At 44.7% G+C, this 21,904-nt stretch overlaps 1 protein-coding gene across 2 annotated transcripts; it reads right to left on the bottom strand.

The window, feature by feature from the left end:
- Positions 1-5,339: 5,339 nt before the first annotated feature.
- LOC109906933 (PR domain zinc finger protein 1-like) lies at positions 5,340-17,102 on the bottom strand. Of its 2 annotated transcripts, XM_020504752.2 has the most exons (6): positions 16,826-17,102; positions 13,950-14,069; positions 12,048-12,291; positions 9,284-10,197; positions 9,058-9,186; positions 5,340-7,275 (listed from the first exon to the last, which is right to left on the bottom strand). In XM_020504752.2, exons 1-6 carry the CDS (start codon positions 16,997-16,999, stop codon positions 6,706-6,708), a joined length of 2,151 nt encoding a protein of 716 aa, XP_020360341.2. In that variant the 5' UTR covers positions 17,000-17,102; the 3' UTR covers positions 5,340-6,705. The 2 variants fall into 2 exon arrangements, with proteins under 2 accessions (XP_020360341.2, XP_031649617.1); XM_031793757.1 differs by lacking the exons at positions 13,950-14,069; positions 16,826-17,102 and adding an exon at positions 12,596-12,718.
- Between the last annotated feature and the right edge of the window lie 4,802 nt (positions 17,103-21,904).

The raw sequence follows: 21,904 nt of genomic DNA, 5'->3' as shown, positions 1-21,904 counted from the left end.
TGAAAAACAAACTGTAACTAGCGATTTCCAATTCACCAGTATATCAAATCAAATCAAATCAAATTTATTTGTCACATACACATGGTTAGCAGATGTTAATGCGAGTGTAGCGAAATGCTTGTGCTTCTAGTTCCGACAATGCAGTAATAACGAACAAGTAATCTAACTAACAATTCAAAAAAAAAAAACTGTCTTATACACAGTGTAAGGGGATAAAGAATATGTACATAAGGATATATGAATGAGTGATGGTACAGAGCAGCATAGGCAAGATACAGTAGATGGTATCGAGTACAGTATATACATATGAGATGAGTATGTAAACCAAGTGGCATAGTTAAAGTGGCTAGTGATACATGTATTACATAAGGATGCAGTCGATGATATAGAGTACAGTATCTACGTATGCATATGAGATGAATAATGTAGGGTAAGTAACATTATATAAGGTAGCATTGTTTAAAGTGGCTAGTGATATATTTACATCATTTCCCATCAATTCCCATGATTAAAGTGGCTGGAGTAGAGTCAGTGTCATTGACAGTGTGTTGGCAGTAGCCACTCAATGTTAGTGGTGGCTGTTTAACAGTCTGATGGCCTTGAGATAGAAGCTGTTTTTCAGTCTCTCGGTCCCAGCTTTGATGCACCTGTACTGACCTCGCCTTCTGGATGATAGCGGGGTGAACAGGCAGTGGCTCGGGTGGTTGATGTCCTTGATGATCTTTATGGCCTTCCTGTAGCATCGGGTGGTGTAGGTGTCCTGGAGGGCAGGTAGTTTGCCCCCGGTGATGCGTTGTGCAGACCTCACTACCCTCTGGAGAGCCTTACGGTTGAGGGCGGTGCAGTTGCCATACCAGGCGGTGATACAGCCCGCCAGGATGCTCTCGATTGTGCATCTGTAGAAGTTTGTGAGTGCTTTTGGTGACAAGCCGAATTTCTTCAGCCTCCTGAGGTTGAAGAGGCGCTGCTGCGCCTTCCTCACGATGCTGTCTGTGTGAGTGGACCAATTCAGTTTGTCTGTGATGTGTATGCCGAGGAACTTAAAACTCGCTACCCTCTCCACTACTGTTCCATCGATGTGGATGGGGGGGGTGTTCCCTCTGCTGTTTCCTGAAGTCCACAATCATCTCCTTAGTTTTGTTGACGTTGAGTGTGAGGTTATTTTCCTGACACCACACTCCGAGGGACCTCACCTCCTCCCTGTAGGCCGTCTCGTCGTTGTTGGTAATCAAGCCTACCACTGTTGTGTCGTCTGCAAACTTGATGATTGAGTTGGAGGCGTGCGTGGCCACGCAGTCGTGGGTGAACAGGGAGTACAGGAGAGGGCTCAGAACGCACCCTTGTGGGGCCCCAGTGTTGAGGATCAGCGGGGAGGAGATGTTGTTGCCTACCCTCACCACCTGGGGGCGGCCCGTCAGGAAGTCCAGTACCCAGTTGCACAGGGCGGGGTCGAGACCCAGGGTCTCGAGCTTGATGACGAGCTTGGAGGGTACTATGGTGTTGAATGCCGAGCTGTAGTCGATGAACAGCATTCTCACATAGGTATTCCTCTTGTCCAGATGGGTTAGGGCAGTGTGCAGTGTGGTTGAGACCGCATGTTTTCGTTGCAGGCCGTGTCAGTGGCACTGTATTGTCCTCAAAGCGGGCAAAAAAGTTGTTTAGTCTGCCTGGGAGCAAGACATCCTGGTCCGTGACTGGGCTGGGTTTCTTCCTGTAGTCCGTGATTGACTGTAGACCCTGCCACATGCCTCTTGTGTCTGAGCCGTTGAATTGAGATTCTACTTTGTCTCTGTACTGGCGCTTAGCTTGTTTGATAGCCTTGCGGAGGGAATAGCTGCACTGTTTGTATTCAGTCATGTTACCAGACACCTTGCCCTGATTAAAAGCAGTTGTTCGCGCCTTCAGTTCCACACGAATGCTGCCATCAATCCACGGTTTCTGGTTGGGGAATGTTTTAATCGTTGCTATGGGAACGACATCTTCAACGCTCTAATGAACTCGCACACCGAATCAGCGTATTCGTCAATGTTGTTGGCTGACGCAATACGAAACATCTCCCAGTCCGCGTGATGGAAGCAGTCTTGGAGTGTGGAGTCAGCTTGGTCGGACCAGCGTTGGACAGACCTCAGCGTGGGAGCTTCTTGTTTTAGTTTCTGTCTGTAGGCAGGGATCAACAAAATGGAGTCGTGGTCAGCTTTTCCGAAAGGGGGGCGGGGCAGGGCCTTATATGCGTCGCGGAAGTTAGAGTAACAATGATCCAGGGTCTTTCCACCCCTGGTTGCGCAATCGATATGCTGATAAAATTTAGGGAGTCTTGTTTTCAGATTAGCCTTGTTAAAATCCCCAGCTACAATGAATGCAGCCTCCGGATAAATCGTTTCCAGTTTGCAGAGAGTTAAATAAAGTTCGTTCAGAGCCATCGATGTGTCTGCTTGGGGGGGATATATACGGCTGTGATTATAATCGAAGAGAATTCTCTTGGTAGATAATGCGGTCTACATTTGATTGTGAGGAATTCTAAATCAGGTGAACAGAATCACCAGTAGATTCCATCACCAGTAGATTCCATCTGGTCATAAAACCAAATGAACTCTTGAATGAATATGGTTTAATGGCCTGTTGAATCCCACTCCAATACGGAGTCAACAGAAAGACATCCATGGGGTGTCAAAGTAACTGTTTGGTTTCTTGCTAGACTAACAATGAATATGATTAACTCAGAATAACAGGTTTCTTGTCGCACACCTAATGCCAGTCTTTTCTCTTTCACTCCCTTTACTCTGTCATAGTTGTTCTGTTCAGTGAAGAAGGTCCTGGTGGTATAGTTCCCAGCTACCGACAGGAACTAGGGTGCAGGGTGTTGAAGAAATTAAAGAGTAAACAGGAAATTGGCCCTGTTTCGATCAGCTAATGAGCTAGTTTCTCACTGGTATTTCACTGGTTTACTTGATGACTGCTGAACTGGAAGGCTAAAAGATTGACTAACTAAAAAAAAAAAACAGAATAGTGAACAATGCAGAAAAATCCTTTGTGCAAAAAAAACTTTCAGAAGTAATCCAAGGCATTTTTTATGTAGTGAGAAAAGCCTTTATTGTCTATGGCTTATGCCTGGCAAGAATACCAAAAATTCAGAAGTTTACTGGCTGGCTAAATTATATATATATATATATATATATATATATATATATATATATACAGTAGGGCAAAAAAGTATTTAGTCAGACACTAATTGTGCAAGTTCTCCCACTTAAAAAGATGAGAGAGGCCTGTAATGTTCATCATAGGTACACTTCAACTATGACAGACAAAACGAGGGGAAAAAATCCAGAAAATCCCATTGTAGGATTTTAATTTATTTATTTGCAAATGATGGTGGAAAATAAGTATTTGGTCAATAACAAAAGTTTATCTCAATACTTTGTTATATACCCTTTGTTGGCAATGACAGAGTTTTCACACACTGTTGCTGGTATTTTGGCCCATTCCTCCATGCAGATCTCCTCTAGACCAGTGATGTTTTGGGGCTGTTGCTGGTCAACACGGACTTTCAACTCCCAACAAAAAATTTCGATGGGGTTGAGATCTGGAGACTGGCTAGGCCACTCCAGGACCTTGAAATGCTTCTTACGAAGCCACTCCTTCGTTGCCCGGGCGGTATGTTTGGGATCATTGTCATGCTGAAAGACCCAGCCACATTTCGTCTTCAATGCCCTTGCTGATGGAAGGAGGTTTTCACTGAAAATGTCACGATACATGGCCCCATTCATTCTTTCCTTTACACGGATCAGTCGTCCTGGTCCCTTTGCAGAAAAACAGCCCCAAAGCATGATGTTTCCACCCCCATGCTTCACAGTAGGTATGGTGTTCTTTGGATGCAACTCAGCATTCTTTGTCCTCCAAACACGACGAGTTGAGTTTTTACCAAAAAGTTATATTTTGGTTTCAACTGACCATATGACATTCTCCCAATCTTCTTCTGAATCATCCAAATGCTCTCTAGCAAACTTCAGACGGGCCTGGACATGTACTGGCTTAAGCAGGGGGACACGTCTGGCACTGCAGGATTTGAGTCCCTGGCGGCGTAGTGTGTTACTGATGGTAGGCTTTGTTACTTTGGTCCCAGCTCTCTGCAGGTCATTCACTAGGTCCCCCCGTGTGGTTCTGGGATTTTTGCTCACCGTTCTTGTGATCATTTTGACCCCACAGGGTGAGATCTTGCGTGGAGCCCCAGATCGAGGGAGATTATCAGTGGTCTTGTATGTCTTCCATTTCCTAATAATTGCTCCCACAGTTGATTTCTTCAAACCAAGCTGCCTACCTATTGCAGATTCAGTCTTCCCAGCCTGGTGCAGGTCTACAATTTTGTTTCTGTTGTCCCTTGACAGTTCTTTGGTCTTGGCCATAGTGGAGTTTGGAGTGTGACTGTTTGAGGTTGTGGACAGGTGTCTTTTATACTGATAACAAGTTCAAACAGGTGCCATTAATACAGGTAACGAGTGGAGGACAGAGGAGCCTTTTAAAGAAGAAGTTACAGGTCTGTGAGAGCCAGAAATGTTGTTTGTTTGTAAAAAAATATACTTTTTGCCCCACTGTATGTATGTGTGTGTGTGTGTGTGTGTGTGTGTGGAGGGTGGGGAGCTCATGCAAACACCCTCAGAGAGGAGAGACACCACCAGAGAAAGAATGGGAGGGAGGGATTTTACTGTAATAGTAGTGGCTCAGCTTACTGTAACTATGGTGTAGTTTTGTTGACTGAAAGTGTGGTTTAATGTCAGGAGGTTCATCATCACATTGTGTTTCACCTTTCGCCTGTGCCAGTACTCAGTCAGTCATCAACACATGTAAATCTAAAAATGTATTTGCAGCAGCGTGGTATTTGATCAACATTTCAAATGACGTTCTGGTATGATGTATTCATAGAAATCGTATTGAATTAAAATATGATTAGAAATTGTATGCGTATGTTAAAAGGTGATAACAATAGCTTGTCAGATATTCAAAAGAGCTGAATATCCCAAAAGCTGACATCTTCTGAGAAGACATAATCCACATTCAATGTTGCAATCATTATTAGTACATTAGTATCGTCTGATGGTAAGTGATGCTGATTCTAGTTAACATCAGTGCATACTCTCAGTTCCTCTATTGTCGAAGAAAGTGAACTCAAAGAAGAGTATTGAGTGAGAGGTTGTGTGGGACTTTCTAGAGTTGGGTTATGAGTAAGAGAGGGCGAGAGTATGTGGGGGATTTGTGAGGGGGTGTCTGTGTGTGCGTTCATGTAAGCATGGATATACAATTATGGAATTTATGAAGAGAGAAAAGAGAATTCAAAACACATCCAATTTCGAGAAACAATATGTTTAATGTGAGACATTTACTATGAAGGTATCATCAAAATGCTGTACAAAAACTACAAATATGTATATATAAAAAAAATCTATTCACAACTCACTCAGAGTAGTAACAATGTTAGAACTATTCCACCATTTTTGTTTTAGGTAAAAGAAACCTTGGTGCACATGGATCTAGTTCCGGGCTTTTTCCAGTGCTACTTGTGTCGATAGTTTTGGTAAAATAACAAGAGACTAGAGCCATTCACCTGAGCATATATACAGTAATACTAGGAGCAGACTGAGTTAAGGGGTATGTGCAATACAGACTACAGTACATTTGGTTCTGGCTCACATCTACCACCAGTATAGAGGACGAATGAAATAAAGCTTTATCGACAGTCGGTAGATAACAACTGAATCGAAGAGAAAGAGCTAGAAACACAATGCTATATCAGTATATATTCAGGAACAAAATGAAAAAAAAACAGAACTGCTAAAAATGTCTTACAAATATAAATGCAATATAAATGTTTTAACATACAAAAATATCAAGAAAAAAATTGATAAAACAAACAAAAAAACGTTATTTTTGCAAGTTTCTGTGCAAAAGTATGTACCTCCAATACATCGCTAGATGACTCACAGGAAGTCCTTAGAAGCTATTTGCATCGAACCGGAACGTTATAACATTCTGACTACATTTAGTTTGCTTTTTTTCCTCCATTTTGCTACATTACATTAGAATACACTATTTAAGTCAACAAAAAATTGTTATGCTACATAAGCCCCGTTTATCCTCATATTTTCTTTGATTCTTGTTGGTTTTTTTGGCAAATACATTCACATAGTTTCAAGCTCCCTGGTCTGCCCTTTGAGCAAAAAATAAATAAATACACAAAGACTTGTCCACTAATAAAACATGAAATATCCCAGTAATAGTTCCTGGCAATGGTCCAGTGGTTTTCCAAGGAATAAGCCTCCTTGGAAGTATCAAGACATGTAACATTACGCAAACAATTTAAATAATCACTCAACTGAACAAATATAGCTGACAAGCACTCATAAAAAAAAAGGAGGGTACAGAAAACTCTTTCACACATCCCATGTCAATTACACCTGTAAACCTGAGTGAAAACAGTTGCGAGCACATCACTGCTAATAAGAAGACACCATGTCTTTGGAATGATCTTTGTTTTGGTGCTGCTCTCTTATTGGCCTTTAATAGTCTCTCTTCCCCTTGGGGAAATACTTTTTTTTTTGGCGACAACTTTATCGATTGTTCTCTGGCTTAGCAACATTAAATGGCCTTCGTTCAGGAGGTATGAAAAATGTCTCTCTTATTCCCTCCCCACAAGGGTCCGTCCACTTTGCCCTACTGCCCTTGCATTTTCACCATTGGCCGGTTGTAGAAGCGTACCACGCTAGCCCTCTCCTGATAGGCTGAAGTAGGGCTTTGAGATGAGGTGGTGGGAGGAGCTGGGGTGTTAATGGCCGCCGTGAGGGCCTTGAGCAGCAGGGTGGCTTCACTCTGGTCCTCCTTGCCGTCTCGCCCTTCTAAGCTCCGGGCCACCCAGCGCTCCACTGCAGCTTCCACCTGGGCCGGCCCTGCCCCTTCAGGCAGCGTGTCCGCCTCGGGGCTGGTGTCAAAGCGCTCAACCAGATCACAGATGTGGGCGTGGGCATGGGGTTTAGCGTGGGCCTGGGAAGCGGGACAGCAGCTGCGCTGGTGGATGCGCAGCGAGAAGCGGTGGAGGAAGGCGTGGGCGCAGAGCGGGCAGTGGTAGGGGAGGTCGCGGGCGCTATGCAGGCGTCGGTGCAGCTTGAGGTGAATGTACTGGGTGAACTTCGTGCTACACAGCTTGCACTCGTAGGGCTTCTCACCTGAGTGGAGCCGCAGGTGGGTCTTGAGGTTGCTGGTGCTACTGAAGCGCTTGTCACACACCTATATGAATAGGAACAGATAGATAGGAGAGTTCAGGATAGGATGATGCTGTGATAGTAATATCATTAGAACAACTGGGTGAGACCAGGCTCCTGGTTTCTATATTATCAGACAGGGCCTTCCCTGGTTGTGTTCCAGCAGGGTATGACCCTAGACTGGTTATTTTCAGTGGGAGAACCCTACTAGGAAAATAAACATAGGACTGACACCTTGATCACACCCACATAAACTCAGCAAAAAAAGAAACGTCCCTTTTTCAGGACCCCTGTCTTTCAAAGATAATGCGTAAAAATCTAAATAACTTTGCAGATCTTCATTGTAAAGGGTTTAAACACTGCTTCCCATGCTTGTTCAATGAACCATAAACAATGAATGAACATCCATCTGTGGAACGGTCGTTAAGACACTAACAACTTACAGAGGCCTTTCTATTGACTCTGAAAAACACCAAAAGAAAGATACCCAGGATCCCTGCTCATCTGCGTGAACGTGCCTTAGGCATGCTGCAAAGAGGCATGAGGACTACAGATGTGGACAGGGCAATAAATTGCAATTTCCGTACTGTGAGACGCCTACGACAGTGCTACAAGGAGACAGGACTGACAGCTGATTGTCCTCGCAGTAGCAGACCACGTGTAACAACACCTGCACAGGATTGGTACATGCGAACATCACACCTGCGGGACAGGTACAGGATGGCAACAACAACTGCCCGTATAACACCAGGAACGCACAATCCTTCCATCAGTGCTCAGACTGTCCGCAATAGGCTGAGAGAGGCTTGTAGGCCTGTTGTAAGGCAGGCATCACCGGCAACAACGTCGCCTATGGGCACAAACCCACCGTCGCTGGACCAGACAGGACTGGCAAAAAGTGATTTTCACTGACGAGTCGTGGTTTTGTCTCAGCAGGGGTGATGGTCGGATTCACATTTATTGTCGAAGGAATCAACGTTACACCGAGGCCTGTACTCTGGATTGATTTGGAGTTGGAGGATCCGTCATGGTCTGGGGCGGTGTGTCACTGCATCATGGGACTGAGCTTGTTGTCATTGCTGGCAATATCAGTGCTGTGTGTTACATCCTCCTCCCTCATGTGGTACCCTTGCTGCAGGCTCATCCTGACATGACCCTCCAGCATGACAATGCCACCAGCCATACTGCTCGTTCTGTACGTGATTTCCTGCAAGACATGAATGTCAGTGTTCTGCCATGGGCAGCGAAGAGCCCGGATCTCAATCCCATTGAGCATGTCTGGGACCTGTTGGATCGGAGGGTGAGGGCTAAGGCCATTCCCCCCAGAAATGTCCGGGAACTTGCAGGTGCCTTGGTGGAAGAGTGGGGTAACATCTCACAGCAAGAACTGGCAAATCTGGTGCAGTCCATGAGGAGGAGATGCACTGCATTATTTAGTGCAGCTGGTGGCCACAACAGATACTGACTGTTACTTTAGATTTTGACCACCCCTTTGTTCAAGGACACATTATTCCATATCTGTTAGTCACATGTCTGTGGAACTTGTTCAGTTTATGTCTCAGTTGTTGAATCTTGTTATGTTCATACAAATATTTACACATGTTAAGTTTGCTTAAAATAAACGCAGTTGACAGTGAGATGACGTTTCTTTTTTTGCTGAGTTTAGTTACAATATAGTGTTCAACAAAAGCCTAAGGATTCCTCATATCACAGGGGCAGGGCAGGGGTTTGTGTGTGTGATTGTGTCGTTTGTGTGTGTCCTAGAGGTCAAGTAGACTGGAGAAAGTGGATCAAAACACAGACATACCGTGCACTCGTGTGGTTTCTCTCCTGTGTGGACCAGGTGGTGCTTCTGCAGGTGGGCTAGCTGGGTGAAGCTCTTCTGACAGAGGTGACACTGGAAGGGCCTCTCTCCACTGTGAACTCTCAGATGCACCTAAAAGAAAAATGCCTAGATTAGTTAGGAACCCACAATGACAGACAATAATAGATTTGGCCACCAAAAAACCACCTATGTCTTCTGAAATCCTCACCTTGAGGTTGGACAGCTGTCCGAAAGTCTTGAGGCAGACGTTGCACTCGTACTTGATCTTTCCGTCCTGTTTCTTCAGGGGGTAGGGTTGGGATTTGTACCGAGGGGCAGCGGGTGGCGAGGGGCTGCTCTTTGGCATGGCCAGGCTGAGGTTCATGGCCTCCTCACAGCCAGAGGGTGACTGCAGGGGCATCTGGTGCTCTTGCTTGGGCAGGGGGGAGAGCTCTGGGGTGGCTGGGGCTCCATGAGGAGGTGACATATTTGGGGTCCTCTCTTTCAGCCCTCCCTGAGTAGCTCCGGGGTAGGGCAGAGGCACTGGGAGCAGACCAGGCTGGTAAGTCATGGAGGGGTATGGAAGTCCATCGCTACCCAGGTAGCTACTGTGCTGCAGGGGGCCTCTGGAGGGGAGCATCCCAGGGAAAGGTGGGGAGTACTGGGGGAGGAGGTGGGGGTAGTGGGGCCTGCTGTATGTGGGGAGAAGCGGATGGGTGGATTGAAGGGGTCTGGAGGGGTAGTAGAGGGGGTAGGAGGACACTAGGCCCTCTCTGTGGCTGTAGAGCCCGTGGAGGTGGAGGGGGAGGTCACGGTGCGGGGAGGGGGCAATAGTGTGGTGCTCAGGGAAACCGTAGTCGTGAGATGCCAGGTTGGGCTCTCTCTGGTCGGGTTGAGGAGAGGGTATGGCTCCCTGGTGGCCCTGGGTTACCTCCTCCTTCTCCATCTTCTGGCTGAAATCCATGATTTGGTCGTCTGGCGTGTCGGGTGGAGTGTCTCTCTCCAGCACCTCTACGTCGATTCTCTCCTCTCCTTCATCTTCTCTCTCGTCCTTCATATCGTCCTTCTTTTTCAGGAGCCAGGTCGGCTGAGGTAGGTGTTGTTTGGTGAACTCAGATTCTCTGACATCTCCCCATATGTGTTCTATGGATGAAAAGAAGACACTAGGTCAGACGTAGTGTCAACCTATTCAATCCACACAATAATACAACTTCAAACCTTCCTTCAATAGGCGAGTACTGATTGACAAACGCAAAAGTTCACAGTCTTAATGAGGTGAGAAGTGACTAATGACACACCGCACTCGCACACTCACATCCTCCCTGGCACTCCCTCTTATGGTAAATGAAGATGATGTTTTCAGTTTTTAGATGACACTTCAAAGATAGTATTTTTTTCATTTTGAGAAACGTGTGTGTGTGTTTAATGTGTGGGTGTATGTGGGTATGTGTCATGTAGGCTTGATAGTAAAAACCAAGAGCTTTCATTTTTGGGACGTTTCTGTCGCAAGGTGTGAATTACCCTACAAGTGTATTTTTTTCTCCGAACCGCAGGAAGAAAGACATTTGGAAATGCAGCTTCAGACTACTGACATTTAATTGGAAACCTTGTGGTAAAAAACAGGAATTGCCTGTGTGCATGGAACGCAAGGTACACACCATAGGCACAGGGCAAAGAAAAAATGTTGTTTACTGGCTTGTGGTCATAGAAAAAACGGTTGCTGATTTATGTGAGTAGCTGTGTACCTTAACTGACGCATGACGTATTGTTTAACAGGAATCGCCTTACAACCTCGATTAAAAGGAAAGTCAAACCACTGTAGGCTACAGTAGTGAATTAAACCATGCATTCGAGTGACAATACAGAGCTTAGGCATGAAGTTTCCATTTTCACCTGTTCAGTGCCAACCTGTTCAGTGCCAACCTGTTCAGTACCAACCTGTTCAGTACCAACCTGTTCAGTGAAAAAATAATCAGCCATTTATTAGGCCTAGAAATTGGTCATTGGATAGACTAATTCAATTGAGGCTACTTTTATCCTATATTTCTATGTTTAATCTTAGAAGCCTAGCCTATTTGCTCTAGTCTTTATCAGGGGTTGCCAAGTGTGTGGAGTACATAGTAAAAAGGACTGTATAAATGCGGTTGTCATTGTAGCCTAGTCAACATTAGTCAACAGGTTGAATGACTGTGCAATGTCATTGTAGTGTAATAGGGTATGCCTCCTTGCAGAGTTTCTGGCAACAAAACTATTTGTCATGTAATGCATGGACACCTTGCCATACCTGAAAATACAGCTGACTATGACTCATGGACTTTACCAGGCATTGTTGAGAAGACTTTCCTACTTCCTTTGAGATTTCCCCTGTGTTGCGTCAAAAAGAGTGAGTGTGTGTGGGTGGGTGAGGTGTCTTCTACCATTAAGTCAGGTGGAGTCGTCTATTGTGTTTTGACAGTAAATGACCCAACCGTGAAAATAACAATGCCGCCCGCTCCAGAAAGTAAATGATACAGGAAACAGTTTCCGTCACACTCAGTCCCATTGTCTACCATCTGATAAACTCTTGAGATCCTTTCAATATGAGAAAGACACTTCATGCTTGCTTTGAAGACGACAATCATGAAAGTCTGATCAGACCCCAAAAAAAAATGTGCTCACTTTTGTGTCATTTTATCGCGCAGACAGATTTAAATCAGATTTAAATCTGCTCTAGGTATGAAAAGAAAACTCAGGGTACGTCACACCTGACTGTCTTTTACTACATTGTCCTCTCACCCACTGACAGATTGTCATTGAGTTCAAGTGCCACAACAAAGGAGAGTGCTGCATTGTAGTCACAGAAAAAAAAGAGAGTAGATGGAAGGAGCAATTAAATGGAGCACAGAGAGAAAGATGAGTGGAGAAAAGAGTAGAGGGTGGGGAATAAAGAAGGGGAGGACTCGAGGAGAGTGAACAGGTGAGAGGAGGGCAAAATAATCAAAGACGGTACTCACTTTGTTTGAGCTCGTCTCCCGGTTGGCTGCACAGTCTCCCTGCGAACTCTTGGCTGTACCACACCAGCAGCTCCTGATTGGCCTCCACAGGCCGGATGGTGTAGAAGTAGACGTCTCGTCCATTCTGACACGCCACCAGGTTCTGTTCGGACAGCGAGCGCGCCGGGTTGACGTAGCGCATCCAGTTGCTGCTCCTCACGTCATAGCCGTCGATGAAGTGGTATAGCCGCCCCCTGTTATAGATCTGAGAGGGAAAAGAGAGGAGAGGGATTAGAATACAATATAATAATAATACAATCAAGTAATAGAATAGAACACACACACTCACAAGCACATTTGTATTTAAACACAGCGTAACATCAGACACACCACATTAGTAGATGAGTTAGTACACAACTTTGTAACTGACTGATTTCTACTTTGTTGCATTCACTCATGACTGAAACAGTCATTGTAGTTGCGGAGTTGCTAAGCTGACAGCCATTGACACCAGTTATCAAAGTGTATATATATATATATGTGTATATGAGAGAGAAAGAATAGTTCACCTCTGCCATGGGCAGAATAGACTCCTATATCCTCTTCCAATGAGCTGGTTATTGTTCCACTTGTGTTGTGTCCTGAGTGTGTCTTCCTGAGCTACTGTCACTGTCTGGTGTGAAATCAGCGCTGTCACTGCTTTTATCAGCTGCTACATTATACTGACAGAGAGGGGGGCGGGGCAAAAGGCTTTTTTTCTTTTTTCTCTCTCACTCTGGTTGGGGGGTTTCTCTCAATATGCTCAGACCTGAATGGCTGCTTCCCACCAGGAGATACATCACAATACTGTCAACCCTCCACGTCACAATACTGTCAACATTTCCATTACATTTCCTCACTTTTCAACTTCTCAGTAATGTATTAAATATTGGGAGCACTGTAATTGTTTTTACTGCCGTCTCGGCAGACACTCAAACACACACATACTGTACTGTAGCTAGTGGCATGTGCTCACAGGCACACAGACACACGTCACGCACGTCTACACCTGCCCGGCGAGAGAGCGTTGGCACACTCTCAAGGCAAGTCCGACTTTCAGTATTGCAGTAGTAGGACGGGACGGGTCTGGCTTACAGGAGGAAATGCCAGAAGAAAGGTGAAAACGTAGGACAAGAAAGCCTTAATGGGGAAACGACACAGAGAAAACTCCTGAAAGACATAAGTCACTGCCGTGAGACAGAGGGGACGAGGGCGTGTGGGAATGAGAAGAAAGTGTGTATGAGAGAGAGAGAGAGAGAACGGGACACTAACAATCACTTCCTGTATGTCAAACTTGTTGAAAGGGACTTGAGCTCTGGGAAAGCAGTTAGTGTTACTGTGAAGGACGCTAGACTTGCGTATGTGAAAAGATCCACAACTTCCTCAAAAATCAGTTCAAAAGCCCTGAATACCTCCTGGGCTTCTGTGCAATGCATTTTGGTTTCCTTTTAGATGGGAACTGACTGAGTTGGTGTGAAACTGTTTAACCACTTTTGCTTCTTCTTCTAAGAATAATTGGAGAAGAAAACTAGGACCAAATTCTAGTCAAACCTCTTTGCCCGTCTCTTTCGAGAAAAAGTTCCCATAGATCGTTGTTCGATAAGGCATTGAGATTTCCCCCATAGAAACCGCAGTGTCATTTTATTTGCGTGGTTTCATGGCTGTATTTACAGTATGTCTTGATATACAACTCCAGCTGACTGAGAGCAAGTCATAACTACTTTTTGTTAATCCTGTTTCCTTTGAGTGTGCCAACTCTCGTTTGTTGCTGCCAGAATCCTGTTAGGATAAGATAGGAAGAACTATGAACTTTAATGAGGAACCACGATTAAAAAACAAAACCGTGTGTGTGTGTGAACTTGAACGGTTATTCTGCCTGCTCACCCGCCAGAAGTATTTCCTGTTGGCCTGTTTGGGGACGTTGTCTTTGTTGTAGATGTCACCTTGCAGGGGCCCGAAGCGAGTTCCTTGGGGAATGTACTCTTTGCTGAAAACGCCTGTCACCTAGAACACAAGACAATACATCATCAATCACTTATCCATGCTACTAATTATGCTGGCGAGGTAGAGTGCAACAGTGAGAATGATCTTCACCCAGTCTCTCTGTAGTGCCTGGACTTTTTCGGTACATGTTCAATGTCTACACTCTGAGTCAGAGTTTACCAGACGAAAGTTACACCCATGAAGTAAAGAAAAAAATATGCATCCACAGTTATCTTGAGAGCTGGGACAAGGAAACAGGGAAATAGCTATCGTAGAACTCTCTGCCCTGAGCCCTGACGGCCAGGAATAGCAGCCTGACTCACATTTCAATAGGAATTATTTAGGATGTACTGGAAGTTTGAATAAGGCACAAATCAAGTATGATGACACCCAAGCTTGGCATGGGAGCATCTGTGGGACGCACACATAGCGTGGGGGTCTTATGGGGTTTTGTCTTGAACCCCCCTTTTCCAAGAAGGAGATACAGGGCAACCCGTCCCTCGAAATTGAATTTAAAATGAGGAAATTTACTTTTTCTTGTTGCCATAAGTTACTTCCTTGTGCTCCAAAGTCTACCTACATGGCCATTTACATGTAAGCACAATGAGAGAACCAATAATACTTCTCAGATCATCTTTCAGTTACAAAACTTCCAGTTACAATGAATGGAAAATGTTCTGTGATAAGTGGGTACAAAAGGGGCAGACAAGGAGAAGAGAGTGAAGGAAGGAAGGGGGGATGAAGGGAGGGAGGGGAAGGAGAAGATCTGTTGCGTCCTGGCCAGGGGGTGACGGAGGGTGAGACGAGAGCGGGTGTGACAGGGATGTTGTGCGGCCCCGGTGTAGCGGGACTAATGAATGAGTTGCAACATGGCTGCTGGTTAACGTCCGGGGGGGAGAGGAGTGACGCTCGCTTCTTGACTGGACCACGCCACCACTCTCCCTCCCACTTTCCCCTTAGCTGTCCCTGCTCAGAATAGGTCCTCTCACAGCCAGGAAATGCGGCCCGTCCTGCCCTGCACCCCAAACGAAAGTTAATCGTTGGAGCTTAACCTACTTACACCCCCCCCCCCCCCCCCCCCCCCCACACACACACACACACACACTGCTCAGCCCTTCTCTCTTGGCACACCCCACGCCCCATCTGCCACGGGTACCCTCGCACCCCCAGCACGCTTCAGGGTTACGAAGGAATGGTACAACCAATCCAAATCAGCTTACTTTATATTCTCCTAAAATAAGTACATCATAACTAAAAAAGGAACCCCCCCCCCCCCCCACAAAAAAATACAGTAACATGAAAATTTACTTGAATTTCTCTTGCTCAATAATAACTTTGTGAATAACCTGAGAGTGTCCCAGTCAATCGCCATGACTAAACAATAACTGGTAACAAACAATGTCTGACAAGGACTATTAAGTACATGTCCTTATGGGTAGTGCATAGGTTTTTATTTTTATTTCAATTGTTATGTGTCCGTTTCCTGCTGACTCACACAACCTCTGGTATTGTGACATTTGCTGGGAAACACACACACACACACACACACACACACACACACACACAAACAACATGAAAGAGCCACAGGTCATATGGTTTGCCAAAGCAATTTCCAACTAATCAGGGGAGAAATCACCATGATGCAGTTATAGAAAGGGGAGCTACTCTGAGAAAAAAGACAACCTTACCAAAAGACAAGCTGTAACATTGAAATGTTGTATTTTACATGTGTGTTTCAGTTTAGACACTCATTTAAAAAAGTTGTGCTTGGAAGTGCAAGTACTGCATCTGTCTTTCTTGCAATGACGCAGTAGAGTTGAGGGTCACTTTGCCTCTGGTGAAACAGGAACAGACTTCTCACAACCCCTTGGTGTGAAAGGGAAGTCTTGCACTGTGCAACATGCTGCATCTGGTTTGGCTGATGTCTGTGTTTGTGAGGGTGGAAGGCGACTAACAAAGTCATATAAAGCCTCAACATGAGTTCATAACCACAGTTTTCACACCTCGCAGGCCCAGGCAGAAAAAGCAGCAGAGAGGATGAAAAGACTGAGACAAAGAGGAACGAAGAGTATGCTCACTCAACCACGGGAAAAGTGAAGAATGACCAAGTGAGAAGTGTGCTAGAGAGAACGGTGGCCTTTGTTTTTCAAGAAGAAAGAGGTGGCTTTTCGACCACAATTTCAAGATCACTTTTCATTACAGCAAATATTGCAGAAAACGTCTAGTATGGTGTCCACTTTAGGATACCCTCAGTCTCAAACGTCATGCTCTGGCAGATACCTTCTCAGGTGAGTCATAGGGTTATAAAGCAAGCCAGTAAGCGGATTTCCTGACACACATAGCCTTGGGATTTTGTGTGTGTGTGTGTGTGTGTGTGTGTGTGTGGACCCAGAGACATGCCTGTCACACTGACCTAGAGACATGGTAACAGTAAAGAGTTTTAGGCCTTTTACCCGAGCTCCCACGAGTTGGCCACTGTGACACGCTAAACGGACCAGACATAGGAACTTTTTCTTGCACCTAACACAATCCTTGCCTTCTGGCTGTCCCAGATGAATTTAGACTTAATGAATTCATTCAGACTGATAGAGTATGCAAGACGTTCATTATTCTCTACAAACTACACAAGCATATAGACAGACCAACCAAAAATGATTGTGTATCACAGAATATGTCAATGCACAGACATGTCACTCGTACTTCATTCCCATCAGACTTTCTAAATCTGGCACATAGAAATGCTACTGAATGGGGTTTGTATTACGTCAAGTTCCTACCTCATTCTCTGTGTTGTACTCAAAGGTGAGGTTGCGGGGTATGGACATCATGGCTTTAGGCAGGCCAATGCTGGGGTCTGACATCTGGTCAGGGACAATGTAGGTGCAGTTGAGGGCAAAGTCGTCCTCTTGCCACTCACTCATATCTGGGGCTGTCTCCAGCTTCATCTTCATACTCTTTGTTGTTGATTCGCTCTCCCTCACTGGACTTGGTTTGGTAAGGTGTTACCTTGGTGATAATTTGGTTCACTTTAAGGGCCGGACCCTTTCTTTAGGTATGATGGTTAAAACTAGAGTTCTGGAAGAGAGAAGGGAGAGAAGGGGTGTTATGCTGTTTTACCCTTGCATGAATTCACTGGTGGCATCCATTTGCCTTGCGTGTTGTTGTCACTAGTAGTTGTCTCTTGATAAGCACTGTGTTTTGAATTGACTGAAACTGTCTTAATCCCACTGCATGATGAGGTGTGGACAATGTTTGCAGTTGTCAATATAATCCATGGAGCAGAAATGGATCACAAAATTATAAGCAATATAATTCATCCAAAACAACCCCAAGTTCTCGTTCAATACCGGAACTGTGAATTAAGGGGTCAAGTCTATTCGGTGCTGTTCATTCACTCAGCATAGATTCAAATAGAACATTTCACAATTTACTTTACTTGATATATTGCATCAACAACTTCCTTCTAAAACAGTGGATGTCATATGTGTTCAAAATAGGAAGCAGTTGACTTACTGTTAGTCATTTAGTTGTGGGATCTCTTTGCTTGGGTCATCACTTCCTCTCTTTTACTTCTCTTCCACTATTTCCCGTGTCACTCTCTCTTTGTTTTTTTGTTTTTTACAGGGAATTCCTTCCTGTAACATCCTTTGGGTATCCGTGCTGTGCCCACTTTGCCTATCCCACCAAAACTCCCGAGACACCGTTGGGCCAGGATTTTTTACCCCATCCCCTCATCCAATAAGAAGCTGCCGTTGGCCATGTGACTGAGAAGATTAGTTTGGACGTGCGCCAACTGGCTTTGGACAATGGCATGAATGTACACTTTTGACCGCAAGTGACCATGCACACACGCGTACACATGCGCACACCCAAATGAACACCCTCAGCCCATGGAAGACATCTGAATGAATTAATGAATAAAAGAAGAGCAGATGGCTGGCTTGTGGCCACTGAAAAACACACAGATAGACTTTTGCTTGGTTTGGCCCTTAACGAGCAATCTGGTCTGGTGGTACAACCTCCTCAGCCCCTCTCCTTGACCTACATCTTGGCCTGCAACATCTTGCTCTCCTTAATCCCCCAGATCACACAGGCATACCATTTTTGTTGTATTCATAATTAAACATTTAGGTGCAAAGGTCCCTAAACAGTCACGGTCAAACACACATGTACACACAGACACAGATACACACACACTTGAGATCTTTTATTTGGATTCACAATAAAACACAGAGGTGCAAAGCATCCTCAATAGTCTTATATACTTTCAGAGGGTGAGTGTCAGAAGAACCATCCAAGTTCAGCCATGCGTGCACAAACACAAAACCTGCCCATGGCATGAGAGAGAGAGAACGACAAAGAGGAAGAGACAGAGAGAGAGAGAGACTTGGCCAGTGCCTTAGACACCTGTCGGATGAGCTTCCCTTTCGTCTCAGTCTACTTTCAACTACTTTGCACAAATTTCCCCTGTTTAGAGAGTTAGGTCACTTAAGTTCCACACTAGCCAGGACAGGAAAATAACATAAGAAAGCTGAAAAGAAAGGGGAATCGGAATTTTCCAAGTCGGTCAATTGAATCAACACAAATGTGGTAAAAAAGTTAGCGTGCCTGTGACATCACATTGCTGTTAACCAACATCCATCGCATGGTGAAATGACTGTATATCATTGTACGATATTACTGGATAATTGGAAGGGGAGAGTTCATGTCAAATGAAATGCCTTTAGTTTGATTAATCTGGATTTTTATAGGGAAAACCTGGAAAGTAAACAAAGATAAAATAAGCTACAAAAGTAAACCTTTTTACACACTTTTTGGGGGGAGTGGGGAACTAAGTAGTTAGTACATCTTGTGCTGAAATATACATATTTAAATATTTATTTATAGTTAATAAATAGTTTATTCATGTTTATTTATATACTAATTACATTCCGTATTTTATGAATCTTTTGCGTAAATGTGTTGTGTTTGGGTATTGGGCGTGTGTGCATATATTTCGAAAGCATTTATCTGCTTGCAGAACATTTAATTGACTTCACTATAAATATATATATTTATAAACAGATTTGTGTTTCTTTGTCCTGCATGTCACTGTCTGTCTTTCTGTCTGTCTGTCTAGCACCCCCACCCCCCTGTCCTGTCCTTAACTTGCCCAGTGAAACGGTAGCTAAATTGACTGCCATCTGGCACAACTTCTATTCCAGGAGTGCTGGGCGCTTCACGTGTGTGTGTGTGTGTGTGTGTGTGTGTGTGTGTGTGTGTGTGTGTGTGTGTGTGTGGCGAGGGGGGACCTAAAGCTCTCTGTGCTTCTTTCACTCTGCAGCTAATTTCTCTAATAAGCAGAATGTCTGGGATGAGGCTCAGAACTGGGAGGCTCAGCGGGCTGCTTGGCTGATCTCGCTCTCTTTCGCCCTCCTTCCCTCCCTCTCCTGTCTGGGTTGATGCTCCAGTGTTGCACTTTTCCAAGAGTAGGAGAGTTGCCTACCTCCTAGGGAACTGGGCTGGGGGAGGAAGGGAGGAAGCTGTGGCAGGCAACACTAAAAGGATAAGTTGAGAAGATCTGAGGTCGGATTTAGAAGGACACCGTCTGAGACATGCTGGAAAATAAGTTACGGTAATGTGGCCTGAAATGTAGACGCGGCCCACACAACCGTTTGAAACAGGTGAAAGGCAACAGTTTGAGAACCATACGGTACCACTTAAAGCTGGAGGGATGTTTCACTTATTAATAATTAGCACCTGACTAACAGTTGGCGATAATGAAAATAACGTGCTGGACTTAGCAAGGTTGTTTAACAGAGACAGCTGCACGCTGGAGAGTTCCCTCTTTATCTGCTTTGGTAAAACATTTCAATGGAATTCATCACAACTGAACCTTTTGTACAGTAAAGCTTAGGGGACTATAGGGTAGGCTTGGGGTGCCGCTGCCCCCAGCCCAGACGTTACAACTGAAGGCAATTAACGTGTATATCGGAAATGAATCACATTTTGTTATCCATCTAACCCCTAACCCTCTCCAAAACTATCCCCCACCAACCTAACCCATACCCCCCATTCTCCCCGTCACCATCTCAACTCTAACCGTATAAGTCGTCCAGAAGGTCCACAGCAGGGGGGGGGGAGTTCAGCCACGGGTCACTAAAGTGCCTCACCCTGACCCCCACTTCCAAAAGTACAAGCATGTATACACACTCAACGAAGCACACACTGTTGCGTAAAGCACACAAAGACTCTCACAGATGCAGAACAGTGAACAGCGGTTCTTGCCAAAAAATAAACCCACAGATATTGCTTCAGCTGAACTGGAGGCAACATGTCAGAACAGCTAACATGAATGTAGGATGACTTGGAAAATGTGAAAAATATTCCATTGTCTCCTCTCATCTCTCCCTTTGTGATTTAGGTTGTTCACTTTTCGCTCATTCTCTCCATCTGTTGGTTTTATCAGATCACTGAATCCGTGTGGTGAACAATGGGATGAACGCGCCTCCTGCCAAACCACCAGTATGACAACATAGTCTTAAAATACACTATATCTTTCCAATATGCTTCACGAGTCAATATTTTATTTAATCCTTATTTTACCAGGTAAGTTGACGACTGAGAACACATTCTAATTTACAGCTACGACCTGGGAAATAGTTACAGGGGAGAGGAGGGGGGGATGATTAGGTGACCATAATGGTATGAGGGACAGATTGGGAATTTAGCCAGAACACCAGGGTTAACACCCCTACTCTTACAATAAGTGCCATGGGATCTTTAGTGACCACAGAGAGTCAGGGCATCCATTTAACGTCCTATTCAAAAGACAGCACCCTACACAGGGCAATGTCCCCAATCGTTACCGTGGGGCATTGGGATATTTCTTTAGACCAGAGGAAAGGGTGCCTCCTACTGGCCCTTCAACACCACTTCCAGCAGCATCTCCCATCCAGGACCGACAAGGACCAACCCTGCTTAGCTTCAGAAGCAAGCTAGCAGTGGGATGCAGGGTGGTATGCTGCTGGCAGTAGTAATGGAATAAAAAAAACTACGGGACTTTTACTATGCAAAGGGGAATTACAGTACCAGTCAAAAGTTTGGACACACCTTCTCATTCCAGGGTTTTCCTTTATTTTTACCATTTTCGACATTGTAGAATAATAGTGAAAACATCAAAACTATGAAAAAGTGTTAAATCAATCAAAATACATTTTATAGTTGAGATTCTTCAAAGTAGCCACCCTTTGCCTTGATGACAGATTTGCACACTCTTGGCATTCTCTCAACCAGCTTCATGAGGTAGTCACCTGGAATGCATTTCAATTAATACAAGTTAATTTGTGAAATTTCTTTCCATCTTAATGCTTTGGAGCCAATCAGTTGTGTTTTGACAAGGTAGGGGTGGTATCCATATTATGGCAAGAACAGCTCAAATAAGCAAAGAGAAATGACAGTCCATCATTGCTTTAAGACATGAAGATCGGTCAATACGGGTCACAAAAACCATCAAGCGCTATGATGAAACTGGCTCTCATGAGGACCGCCACAGGAAAGAAAGACCCAGAGTTACCTCTGCTGCAGAGGATAAGTTCATTAGAGTTTAGAGCTAGACAGAGCTTCACAGAGTTCAAGTAACAGACACATCTCAACATCAACTGTTCAGAGGAAACTGTGTGAATCAGGCCTTCATGGTCGAATTGCTGCAAAGAAGCCACTACTAAAGGACACCATTAAGAAGAAGAGACTTGCTTGGGCCAAGAAACAAGAGCAATGGACATTAGACCAGTGGTAATCTGTCTTTTGGCCTGATGAGTGCATATTTGAGATTTTTGTTTCCAAGCACTGTGCCTTTGTAAGATGCAGAGTAAGTT

This window comes from Oncorhynchus kisutch, linkage group LG17 (genome assembly GCF_002021735.2).
Source record: "Oncorhynchus kisutch isolate 150728-3 linkage group LG17, Okis_V2, whole genome shotgun sequence".
NCBI classification, from domain to species: Eukaryota; Metazoa; Chordata; class Actinopteri; order Salmoniformes; family Salmonidae; genus Oncorhynchus; species Oncorhynchus kisutch.
The sequence above is the reverse complement of the archived record's forward strand: the minus strand, read 5'-3'. Positions and strand labels throughout refer to the sequence as shown.